We start from the raw sequence: 13,471 nt of genomic DNA on the forward strand, positions 1-13,471 counted from the left end.
TCTTGTATGATAGGAAATAGTGTTCGTGTTCAATCCTTGTTTTTATGTTTAAGTCTTGTTTTAAAGTGTAATTTGGCCAGCAACCCCACTGCCATGGGTATGTAGCATAGCTCAGTACCTGCAAAGTATGGTGATGCATTTATACTATTTCACATGTACTTTAAGATAACCTCTGTATATGAAATATTTTTTTAAGCTTAAGTCTCGTTTTTCAAACGTTTAATTTGGCCAGCATACCCACTGCCAAGTGTTTGTAACCTTACTGTACTTATAATGCATTGTATAGTGCTGTTGCATATACATTTGCACATTTACTTAAAGGAAGTCTCTCTAATAGATGTATGTATAATGTATAGGAAATAGCTTTTGTTTTCAAGCCTTTTTCTTGTTCTTAACGTGTAATTTGGCCAGCAAACCCACTGCCAAGTGTTTGTAGCATTGCTGTACTTATAATGCAATGTATCAGGTACTGTTGCATACATACATTTGCACATGTACATGTACTTATAGGAAATCTCTGTATGTATAGGAAATGGTTTTTATGTCTTGTTTGAATTTTAACATATGATTTGGCCAGCTTCTTCACTGCCATGTATTCCGTCTGACACACATGTATGTTTATAAAGAGTAATAGTACAGTTAAACTGTTGGGTTTGTGATATCTAAACGGCCAGCTAACAACACTGCCATGTGTTATTGTAAAGAGACGCTATGACGTTGCAATGTTACTTACTTACTAGTTTTGTTCTAGTTCTGTTAGTGCTGACTTTGAAGCCGTTTGCTTCTGTTTTCTTCAATAAGAGAATAAACGTTGTAGTTACTGTACTAACGTTTTTGCCCCATTGTTATTGTACGATTTTGTGCTTGAACCATACTGCATCTTGTTCAGAATGGAGTAAGGCGAAGAATGGTTACGGTTTAGTTCACGTTTTGCGGCAGTCTATCAGGAACATATGTCGTTTACTGCTATGTTGCTTGTTTGTTTGTTTGTTTGACGTTGATAAAGCCACACTGTTACTAACGGTTGTTGTTTCACAAAATCATCCACAGGGAACACTGGCCAGTACTAAGGCTTTATGTGCGCCGCACAGACTTTAAATGTGACCTGTAGTCAGCGCCTTGCAGATGTTGTATATAGCGTACGTGAATTGGCACAATAAAACAATGTGTTAACGCTGCCCAAAGTCATAGTATCATTCCTGTGCTCAGTCTCCAGGAAAATGGTTGAATTGATGGATGGATGGATGGATGGATGGATGGATGGATGGATGGATCATTTAGCCATACTTTCGAGTACCGACACAGTGCACATGAGATTGTGTGGGTCTGCGCCCACGTACAGATTTATACACTCCACCGTTCCTAACTTACACACGAACACGACACATCGCTTTAATTTTCTAAGTTCAATCGATGTGGTAATAACTACGTATATCGAACTTGAAGACTGATAACTAGACCTCAAGAGAACGATATCATACGATTAAGAGACTTAGATTGAAGCATATAAGCAACAGCATGGACTTTCACATTTGAACACGGATATCTCACATACTGTATGTACATGTGTCAGTATCATGCAAAGAGGCTCTATTGGGAACCTCCTCAGTTAATGACACTATGTCATGTTCTTTCCCTCTTTCTTCAGGTATCTTTGAAGCACAAGCATGTAACGTTACGTGTATATGGCTTGGAAAAGGAGAGGAAAAGCTGGGAGTTTTTAAATGTGTATCAAATGCAAGAAGGCTTGTCCGAAGACCTGAGAGGACCAGGAGAGATTGGTGAATTCGTTGGGAGTGACGCATAACTTTGGCTGTACTAGATATGACACAAGAAACGTGTACAAGGTAGGTACATAAAAACGTTCCTTTACATGTACGTGCAGAATTAGATAATTGAACACAACACAGCCACAGCATGAGCGAATACATGCGACTCTTGTACAGTCCGATATATTTGTGAACTTTGAAGGTAACAATACGTAAGATGTGCACAAAATGTACAATGGCACTACACGTATCACTCTACGAAAACAGCTATTAAACCCACATCATAACTTCATGATCATAGCAAGTCATATGAAAACCTCTCTTTCGATGCCTACCTGCCTACTAGATGATCATACTAAAAATGATATAGGTGTAAACTGAAAATGAAACGACTTTGACGCAGTAGATAGATTCGATTGTGAGGTAACTAGAAACTGCTTGTTACGTTTAGAGACGTTTGACATTTATATTTTGATTACAAATATGAAGTATAATATAGTTGTAAGAAGTATATAAGCAAACCTGTACGTTGTCAGTTGTGATAGTCGCTCTCTCCTCCCTTGCAGGGCACAACATGATTAGCATCAAGTGGCACGGACTCAAGAGGAAGTTGTATTCGAAACTAGAAATTCTAGGAAGCCGTTGGTCGTTCCTTCTCAGATATCTGTCGTCCGCGGTTTCGGTCAAACGTTAGAAGTTCGGTCAGTGGCTAACCTTACTGACTTCAGATTTGTCTGACTAGACTGTTTCAATACATCAACATGCAGCCTGCAAAAAGCAAGCAGTGATATGACTTCTAACACTTAAATCGTGACCGAAACCTCAAACTTGATACTTAGCAATCTTAAGCACTGAATGGTTCTTGGAAATGGACACAGTAAGGGACCCAAAAAGCTTTTAGTAGACGAAACTTAGATTTAAGCTGATACTTTTAATGTAGTGACAGACATGTGTCTATTACACATCAGGTAGCTATTGCGTAATATCACCCTTTTTTTTTGTTTTACAGATGTTTTCAAGGGTCTTACTGTTTTGAAATATCCCTGGGTACTGAGAAAATCAAGATTATCTTATCAGTTGGGAAGACGTGGAGGCTTTTTGATCCAAGATGGCGTCATTCAGACCCAATCTGGTGTTTCTGCATCTTCAGACGGCTGTCAATCATTTTATGGGTGGGCCGACGTGCCAGGTACCTTACAACGACACGTACACATCAAGGTGTGTTAAATTACGTGCTGAAGAATGCGCCAACGGTTGGTAACACCCCTTTTCCACTGGTGGCTGCGACCACTGAGATTTCTCAACTTTCATAGACAAAGAACGACTGTTTTACGTTACCGTTCTGTGTTTGATATAAATGTAAATCTTTTATATTTTGTATCATATTCCAATTTTCGAAATCAAGGGTCTCACAAATCCAATTTTGGTCGTTGCACGGTCGCTCAGAGATCACCGTCTAGTGGTAAGGTTTAGGTCTTGCCTGTGAATGTGGAGCCCAGCCCACCTCACAAATATGATGAGCCAATTTGACTTCCTCGTTTGAACAATTGTTTCATTATAGCTTTTCCTTAGGACATCAAGTTGGACCAGATGTTTAGCCCTTGATAACACATGGTGGCTGACATAAGTTAAGACTGCCTGATATTGAATGTGTTCCCATTTGCAGCATGGATGATATATGAAACATCATAGTGACATATAGAACTTTCTTGTCGTCTATCTCAGTAAGAGAAGACAATGAGATATGGAAGTAAGACCTCACCCCCTTTACGTCAGCCGGACACACGTACAGACGAAAACAACAACTCACCCCCTCGACACAATAGATTTCCATCAAGATATGGCAGACTTCATGACAACCCAACGTGTACGTACATACATACACACGCACATACACACACGAGCACGTCCAAGCGATACTTTACCCCTGTGACACCTGCATGAACATACACATACCTGTCCATCTGTGCTGCAGGTGTGTACACCCAGGTGTGTTGCACATGTGTACATATAAGTGTGTGACAAATGCGTGGCCTCAAGATGATGTTTATAAATTGTAACGTTAAACCCTCTAATAAAAGACAGGTTGTTGGATGCATTTATGATTGCCATTTACTGGAGTCGTCAACTCACGGCACCGACTCGCTCATTTCGTATGCATGGGGTGGGTGGGTTGGAACACGAGTGTGCTTTTGTGTACGTGTATATTAAAATGACACTGGCATAGTTTTGTACGTATGAGATTATAGAGAAACATGCAATATGCAGACCTACCGGTACCCTGAACTTTAGATTTCTTTCTAAGGGATAGGATTTGAAAGGATATGGGCACATAAGAATGATGTAGATATATGTGTGAGGAAAAAAATAACAAGGCTTTTTACAATAAGCAAAACATAGAAAGTCGGACAAGCAGACATTGCAGCACAGCCCACACCAACACAAGCGATTCGTCTCAGATAGACTTTGCTTTCAAATGTCAGAGCCTAAAATAAGGGACGAGTCGTTGTTGATCACCTTGGTTTCGGCGGTTGGGTTACATGTACCGTCTGCATAGCTTTTGCTTGTTTGTCCAGGCGAGACCTTTATATAATAGAACCCAGGGCATTGACACTACATGTGCAGGGCCCCTGAATACCTGACACGTATAGCCTTATTTTACAACACTGGGTGGATCATACGCTTGTTGTTAAACGCTGTTTCACACGTACTTAACGTGTAGTCAGGCACGACTGTTAGGGGTCTTCGTGGATCAGGGAGTATTAGAAGTCACGCCGTCTGCGGTTTAAACCGCCGTCAACACAAACCTCCGTGGTGACACCTGTTGACGAGAATCCGTCTCATACCTTAAGGTTTCTTGGGCAGCGTTTAAGAAGGTTGTCAGTACAGGTGTGCATCGTAAACTCACCTGAGTACGTTTTGGTTTTGTTCCATGTGCGCGTAATAAGTGTTTTAAAGTGTTTTAAGGTTGCTTAATGAAGACTGCGCTACCTGTGCGTTGTACGCTGCCACCTAATGTTAGGCCCCTTCTTATTTTCGGTCTTCCACGAAAAAATCGTCACGTGACAACTGAGAAGGCTCAGTGAGGGTGGGGAGGGGGGTCATGTCAATCATGTCGTTGATGTGTACTGAGGTAAAAAGGTCAGGAATGATTGACAGCTGAAAGGGGCGACACTTTGGTACCTGTGCTAGGTCCGGGCGCGGGAAAAAGTCGCCCGGGGACCGAAACCCATGTCAACAAGATGGCGTTCCATATAAAGGGCGCTGTGCGGCGGTCCGCCTGAGAAACTTCTAGGGACTGAGCGAGAGTTTCGGCAACGTTCGCGCCAACATGGAGCAAAGTTTCGCGATCCTCTACTCGAGTCCGCGGCCCGCCCACCGCGAGGGATTCCCTGCGAACCCGCAGCAATGCGGGGACACCCCCTCCAAGGGGATTCCCGGGCCGAGGAGACGGGCGGGGGCGGGGGTGTTGTTGTGGCGGCACGTGTGCGGTGTTGTGGTGGTCGTCGCGCTGCTTGCGGCGGGGCTCTGCGCGCTGTACCTGCGGTGCGTGCGGTTGGAACAGACGGTCAGAGACAGTCAGGACAAAATCGAGCACCTCAGCGGGTTGGTGCAGACACTTGTACAACAGCAGGGAATGCGCCAAGACGTCGTACCTGGCAAGGCGACATCAGGAAGAAACCAGGACGCATCTTTGCGCCAGGTAAGCGTAGAAATAGCGACCATATAGACTTACACAATATGCGGGATATCATTCTTTGAGAATCTCACACTTCTCGTATGCATGTAACTGAATAGCCAGCCTTTTGTTTTATTGATACGGGGATCTTTTGTGACATTTTCCTGGGGGCAGGTGACATTTGGAACGAGTCGTCAAGAGAATACATACATATAGCGCATACCGCCTTAAAAAAAACCCAGCGAGATAGCCTCTTTTCCAGTGTATGGATAGGAACATGGTCACTTAATACATTGATATTGCCTGCCGCGGGCATGGTGGTTTGACCGTTTGAGAAGACCAAATTAGATCACCTTGACAGTCATAAAACACGCACGGGTTCATAATCTGGGACCTCTCGGTGTGCCTTGTTCAATGATCACGCATATGCCCACTGCCACTGCAGCCCAGCCTGCCTTGCTCAGTTTCGGTCCTATTCTCAGCGTCGCTACCTAGCCTCCAACAGGCCTACCTACGGCGGTATGGATCGTAGAATTCGGCAAAAAAAATTCAATGAAATAATTGAGCTTTCAGGAGAGTCAATCCACGGGAAGGTTAACATTTCACACTCGGACTGCGCCTGCAATGAAACCCTGTGGTGGTTAAACTCTCCTGGCAAATATTCTCCCTATAGCGGCGTAATTAGTCTGCCAAGACTACTCCAGCGACCGCCAAGATAACGGACTTAAACTGGGTAAAATAGCATCCATGATAACTTGTGTCGGCACTGATACTGATATCATTTTTTCAGCAGAAAGCAGGGTCAAAAGCTACGGATGTCTTCGATGCAAGGCCTGCATCGCTGAGACATAGAAGACAAGTTTTCGCAGGTACGTTTATGAATTTCCTTCATGAAGGAAGAAACAAACCAACATACGAGTCTCCTTCTGAATTAAAGTTGAACTGCAAATGGCCAGGACAAAAAAATGGACTTTGTAATTTTGCAAGGCTGGAATTATTGTTTTTGACACATATTTGCCATTTTTCATAAATTTTCTACAACATTTGTATTTAGTGCTATAGTGTCTTCTCCTGTGACATCAACATCCTGCGTCCTCAACTATGCTGCCCAGAGCATTTTACTTTCCAGAGCATTTTTGCCCCATAGTTTCAACAAAATCGGAATATACTACGGTCAATGTCACAGTTCATGGATAATTTTGTTTCTCCAATAGCCCCGCATGCTGACCCTCGTGTGGCACAGAAGCGGAAAACAAGACGAGGTAAAAAAACACAAACACGGGAGCTTCCTTTACACAGTGTTGTGTAAACAGCTCTACTTCCGATGTGGACATGATTTATACAATAGCTTACTTGTTGTAAAGTTGCACTCACTCGCTCCATACTGATGATATTGCATTTGCATAGTTAACATACATTTCATACTTTCTGTGATTTCAAGTTAGTCTAAAGAGGGCGGTTACGTTTGTTTGTATGGGCCTGATCATATTCGTCGTGCGACATGTACAGGTGTACGACAGCAAATTAAAGGCATTATTGCGATAGTCGTAGACGTGTCGTACAACATTCAGCTGTCTTGTGAATGGAATGGTCGTGGTAGACAATTTTTATTGTCGACAGTCAGTTCTGTAATATCTTCGACAAAAACCTTACGACAAATACAGCCAAACCTGGTCGAGCAACCACCAGTCACAAGCCACATTAACACGACGGTCCAGTTTTACATAGTTAACCCCAACCTGTCCTCAACAACCATTTTTCCTTAGTCCCTTGAGAGTAAACTCGACTTTGAAACCCCTTAAGTTGCCTTTTATCTTGTCTTTTCCCTTCTCAATACCAATGCCTCCAGGGAAATAGCCTCCTTCGCAGGCTTACAAGTTGGGCTTACAAGTTCGAAGCATACTATGTCTTCTTTTATGCTAATATGCCAGTTCTTCAAGATTGTACCTAGCTTCTGACAGCCGCCACTGTACAAGAACCGAGTACAATCAGAACTGTCACACAAGCAGAAAACATCACATGATACACAAAACATGTGCCCAACATGCGAGCCTGCCAACGAGGCTAGAGGAAGAAGTGTCGAAAAGATCCCAGAGCCCCCGGCTGCATGTCCCTGATAATTAAGTTGTTTACAGCAGGTTCTGTTGCTCTCCAAGCAGACGTTGTTGGGGAAAATTGTGACCTTCTTGTCATATGCCCCGTTTTTGTCAGCACTCCCCAACACAAAAAAACGGGCATATGATAAGAAGAACACAATTTTCCCCAACAACATCTGCTTGGAGAGTAGGTCCTGTCACGCCTGGCTGAAAATCTAAATACGACTTTAATTTGAGATGCGACCGCGGCACACAATTAAGACGTGCAGCTTTCTAGTAACATACTCGGCAGTACTGACAACATGCACCATACTAACACCGGTACCTTTCTATCCACTCACAACTCTCACAGGGAAGGGGAGGAAGAAATGTCGAAAAGACCCCACAGCTCCTGGCTGTAAGTCCCTGATTATAAAGCTATATTACCGCAAAGCTGCTATGAGATCTGATCATTATCTGAATTCGGATATTAATCAAAGGACATCTCAAATGTAAACGCTTGCACCTTTTAGTGTTTGATTACCACTTAGTTTGGGCAAAATATAAGGTATAAGGAAATATAAGGAAATTGTTGAAATGTCTGCGATTGATTTTAATAATTCCAAATATCTGCCGATCTGTGCTAATCCGCGCTTCTTTACAACTGCATGGTCCTCGCTCTCCTACCAACATTGCGCTCGAAGCTATCCCTGTCTGTGCTTTGGCTGAAGAAAAAAACATAGCAACGAACCGACGATGATAGTTGGTGTTTATAACTGCCAGCATTGGTTCTTAATTACCCTCTCATTTTCTAGAATTGCAAGTTTTATGTTCGGACCATAAACTTACTGTCCGAACTGGGGTTACATCTAGTTCTGCACATGTCAGCTACTAATAATAACATTCTTTCTAAAGCAACAGAAAGTTACGCTTGAAATAATATCGAGCTTGCCACTGTTAGTTTTCTTTTCCATCATTAAGGAACTTGCCATCTTTCAATGGACAATCGTCTTAAGAGAAAGAAAACTGAACTAGAAATGTACTTTGCACTTTTATAAGTCTTTACATAGGTCAACAATAAAGACAGCTACAGATGTGCGATGGTGTAAACTTGTCCCAAGGAAATGTTGTTATGTGCCGCTGACGTTGGTAGGCAACTTTGTACATCTGAATAATCTTAAAGTTGTTGTGGTAACTAAACACCGTTTGACACTCGAATTACTTGGAAACTCAGGTGCAATGTCAGGTGTTTTCACGGTAAGGGTCAGGTGTGGACACAGGTGAACTGATTGAAAAGGGGAGAACGAAAACGAAAGTCAAAGTCAAACAGGAAAAAGCAACAGGACAAAAACAGGAAACAATATCGTCTGTGCGGCGTCAAATCGGAAAAGAGGCCACGAATGGGTTAAGCTATCTTTTGTACTTGTCTGGTGATGTTTACAATGCCGGGTAAAAAGAGGAACTCAAGACTACTTTGCTGCCAAGAGTGTCCTTTTGCTGAGACAAAATCGTGTCGTTTCGAAACGTCAGCAGAACTTAGATGGTGATTTTTTCTGAATTTCGTCTCTGTGTTATTCTGAAGTAAGAAACTACTTAGTGACAGACGGTCACTTCTTTAGCTAGATCTAGACACCAAAAAAAACGTACGCAAGACGTGTATGCAATACTGAACTAATATGTTGCTCATTGCTGTCGTTAGATTTATTTTGTTGGAGTTCGGAATGACGTCCATTGGATTGAAAGGAAAAAGACAATATGTAAAATTCCGAAAAAGCTGGAGTCGCGGACGTATGCTATTATGCGCATACGGTACGCGTAACGAAAATGGCAGCGGGAGTCGTAGGTAACGAACGCCCCAGGGCGATTTCTCATGGTACTGCATCGTCGCTTGACCGTCACATCATACTTTTTAGAGCTCAGGCTGTGGAGCAACACAAAACACCTGCACCCAACGTTCTAACAAGGCAATCAGAGATGGCAGACCCTACCCCTTCACACAAAGTCAGAAACACAGACAGACAGACAGACAGACAGATACAAACACAGACATGCCAAAATCAATGCTTCTCTCCTTTGAGGTGAAACAATTTCGTTCGTTTCCTCATTTGAGATGAAGCATGATGCTTTTTCAAGTAGCTAGTGGTAGTGCAATGCGGCTTTGCTACGGCTCGCGTTGAAACAATATGCACGTACTGAATTTAGTATGACTTTATTCAATCACTTTTTGTCTTGTCACAACAGGTGCTCCAGGCGCCAACCGTATGTCCGGGCCCACCGTTCTCGTTCCCGGTTCCAATGGTCCCTCCGCTCTCGTTCCCGGCCCGCAGGGTCCTCCCGGATTGCCGGGCGTCTCGGGCCTGCGGGGCCTACGGGGCCCGCCCGGGCCCCCGGGGAAGTGCTCGTGTGGAGGGGACACTCGGGCAAGAACTATGGCCGGTGCGTACCTGTGTTCTTACCTGTATACTTACCTGAGTCAAGTGATTCACCTGTATTTGGCCTGAACTGACGATCATCCTCTTGTGTCTATCGGTGTTCTGTTACATGCAAGTTTTTTTTGCTATCATTGACATTGCAATTGTCAATTGACAATTGTCTGAAAAGTTATAGCTACCCTGGATGCCAGTCTTGGTAGCTTTTGTCCCCTGTTAAAGGAGCTATCAGAAGGACCAGACAAAAGCGATAAAACCGCAGGCCTCCAGGCAAGAAGTTAGCTGCACTATCCCTGACAGACACATCTTTTCTATTGCTTTTTCTGGCGTTTTGCAGAAAGTTTTTGCTGTAGTTGCTGTTGGTCTTCATATTCTAAAAAATGGGTATTTCGCCCCTATATTCAAAGACAATCAGGATAACATTAAGTGTGGCTTTTTATTACGTGTCCTCCGTAGACAGTCCGCCAGGCGTGACGTCACACCACCATCAGGACCACCATTTCCAGTCGGCTCACGTGACCTTACAGCACAGCGGGAACCAGCACCACCATTTCACAATGGACGACCCAGGTAAGCAGCTTAACTTCCCCCACACTTTCCTGGCAATGAAACGATTAATCTGTTCGGGAAGAAAAGGATCTAGTTGTAGTGTTGTAGGGAAGACAACTAAGGCAGACCACCAATCCTTGAAAACAATATTCATAGCTTTATTGCAAATTCCTGCCCGTGGGTTAAGAGTAACATGAAAAGGAGTATGGAATGTATAAAGTAGAACGGCATAGCGTGTGTCTACTCTAATCTGAATGTTGATTCTGAATTCAACATTACGATGCTTTGTTGCAAACAATATGGTAACGACAGGTATCATTCTGGTCTCTCACCAGTGTTCCGGTGGAACGACAACTCCCCTCCCCAGACCCACAACTACTTCTCGTTCCCAGAAGACAAGTATATCCACATCACGGTTTCGGGAACCTACTATGTCTACAGTCAGGTGAGGAGGGACATGTGGTTCCAACGAAAGCTGCTAGGGGGCCCAAACTTACACCCCTTCCGCTTGAGTCTCAAAATAAATCTATCCATCCATAGTCTGACTATTGCATCATCTCTTACCAAAATATTTGAAATGCAGTTCCGCAACTATACGAAAGGATACATGTGAGTAATGAGATATTCAATACGGATATTTTCATTACATTATAAAAACCTATCCAGTTGCTTGAGTAATTTTTGTGTTGCATACGAAAGGAGATTGCTAGGGGATCTTCATTTTGAAAATTTTCAGATTTAGCCAAGCATCACAAATATTTTCATTACATTATCATAAACGTATCCAGTTGCTTGAGAAACTTGTGTATTGCATGCGAACGGAGATTGCCAAGGAATCTTGATTTTAAAAATTTACAGATTTGCCAAGCCTTGCCTTAAGTCCTATCCAAATCTTCCGCGGGCAGGTAAGCCTTGATTCAGTGATAAGAAAATTCACAAACGGAGGTAATGGTGCAGTGCTGTCTTTGTCCGCTAGATGACGTACTACTACCATCCAGGCAGTCGGAACGACTCCCATAACCCGTATGTCGGACACCGCACGGTTCGGACCGCGTGTTACCGGGAACATGGCGACTGTGAAGAACCGACTACACTCATGGAGAGCATGCACACTGTCAAGTAAGGCCTGCAATGCTCAAACTAATGTAAATGCAGAAATATTCGCGTTGGTTTTATGTTCGCGGTTTTCGCGGTGAACTTTTACCTCGAACTTAAAACCCACCGCTAAAAGCCATTCCATTCTGTGACTGATGGTCACGCGAACTCAAAACCACCGCGAACACAAAACGCGAACTCAAAACCACCGCGAACACTCCATCTTCTTGAGCAACTATTTTTGGCGTACACCATCTTCTCCCTACCGCGAAATTAAAACCCCGCGAACATTTCTGCATTTACAGTGGGCCTATAAGTGGCTGTTTTAGCACTATTTTTCGTTACAAAGTTGTCTAACATGATTTGCCGTTGAAACCCGCAACTTTGGAAACAAAGTTTGGGAACGCTCAATTTGCGCTAAAACTAACAGTATTTTATATATTGTTTTTGGTCTGTGTGTTTGTTGATTTTTTATCTTGGTGAAAATTTGTAGTTATTTGAATATTGTAGAGTGACAGGGTGTTTTACCGAAGACAATGCAAACTGAGATTGGCAACATGGGAAAGTTGGCTTGGCTTGTCCGAAGTTGGTCCCCGGGCCCCCAGGATGGTTAGGTTGGCTTGGCCATGGCCCGGGTCCAAAGTTGCATAGGCAGGAAAATGCATTAGACAGAAATTCACAATAATAATGATTAGAATAAGAAATTCACAAAACGCTTAATATTTGATGGAGGTATCGCATGTAGATCTTCGATTTCTTGTTTTGTGTCGTGGGTTTACTTCAGAACTAGGATAGATAACATACTTTTTATAAACATTTCTGTGAAGCTGATATTAACCCTTCTCAATATTCGCTGCTTCTCAGAGCTGAGCTAGACTCCAACGGAACCCCCATCAGTGATCAGGAGAGCAGGTACCACGGAGGGGTGTTCGAACTCTGGGTGCACGACAGGATACAGGTGAGGGCACTGTCATCTTAAGGAATGAATTATAACGAAGACATGGTTCGTTTAAGGTATGATGAATGGTAAACATGGGCTTGAATTGTAACTGAATACAAATACGTTGTAGATAGGTTAAAATAGACACACACATGCACACACACACACGAACACACATACACACACACATACACACACACACTCACGAACAGACACACGAACAGACACACGTAGACACGTGAAAACTATACCTCACGATTTCCATGTCGGTAACAACATGTTAACCCCTTCAGGTCGAGCCACTGACCCGTCGCCATGATTACGTCGTGGCGAGAGAGCTGTCGTTTTTCGGGGCAATGTTTCTGGCACCGGCCCCACCGGGGGATGACGGGGAAGAACCGTTCAAGTGACGTCACGAAGGTCACATTCGTCTTACGACAGTCGTAGGACAATCGTGGAAGTGTCGTAGAAAATAGAACTGTCTTATGACAACAAAGGTCACCGTAGATCCATGTGAGTGGTTAGTTCTGTCAGTCTGACTGAAAATTCTTCGACAAAAAGTCGTATCTCGCCCCCCCCCCCCTTCCATGCAGAGCTGTTGTTCACACATAGGGTATGTCCGAGTGACGTCGCATCCTCTAAATTTAGATAGCCACCACCACTGTGGTGGTGGGGGGATGGATCCAATATGGCACAGGCAATGTGTCTAACTCATACTCTCCAAGCAGAGCATGGGTTTCGGCTGGTTTTTGACCTTTTCTTAGGCGTTTTTGTCGGGCTTTCTACTTTGTCATCTTTTTTTTGTGGCGAGAGAAAAAAAATGACAAAGTAGAAAGCCCGATAAAAACGCCTAAAAACACGTCAAAAACCAGCCGAAACCCATGCTCTACTTGGAGAGTATCTAACTCAGAGCAAGGAGGTATATGTATTTAACC

The 13,471-nt window shown here is 43.4% G+C and overlaps 1 protein-coding gene across 3 annotated transcripts; it reads left to right on the forward strand.

Moving 5' to 3' along the window:
• Nucleotides 1-4,321: 4,321 nt before the first annotated feature.
• LOC136423018 (ectodysplasin-A-like) lies at nt 4,322-13,358 on the forward strand. Of its 3 annotated transcripts, none has more exons than XM_066411005.1 (10): nt 4,322-5,472; nt 6,239-6,317; nt 6,663-6,710; nt 7,897-7,941; nt 9,765-9,959; nt 10,409-10,522; nt 10,837-10,946; nt 11,478-11,620; nt 12,461-12,554; nt 12,830-13,358. In XM_066411005.1, the coding sequence occupies exons 1-10, from the start codon at nt 5,101-5,103 to the stop codon at nt 12,944-12,946; spliced, it is 1,317 nt and encodes a 438-aa protein (XP_066267102.1). In that variant the 5' UTR covers nt 4,322-5,100; the 3' UTR covers nt 12,947-13,358. The 3 variants fall into 3 exon arrangements, with proteins under 3 accessions (XP_066267102.1, XP_066267104.1, XP_066267105.1); XM_066411007.1 differs by having other exon boundaries at nt 6,242-6,317; XM_066411008.1 differs by lacking the exon at nt 7,897-7,941 and having other exon boundaries at nt 4,323-5,472; nt 12,830-13,357.
• Nucleotides 13,359-13,471: the final 113 nt, after the last annotated feature.

Source organism: Branchiostoma lanceolatum, chromosome 17 (assembly GCF_035083965.1).
Source record: "Branchiostoma lanceolatum isolate klBraLanc5 chromosome 17, klBraLanc5.hap2, whole genome shotgun sequence".
Classification (NCBI taxonomy): Eukaryota; Metazoa; Chordata; class Leptocardii; order Amphioxiformes; family Branchiostomatidae; genus Branchiostoma; species Branchiostoma lanceolatum.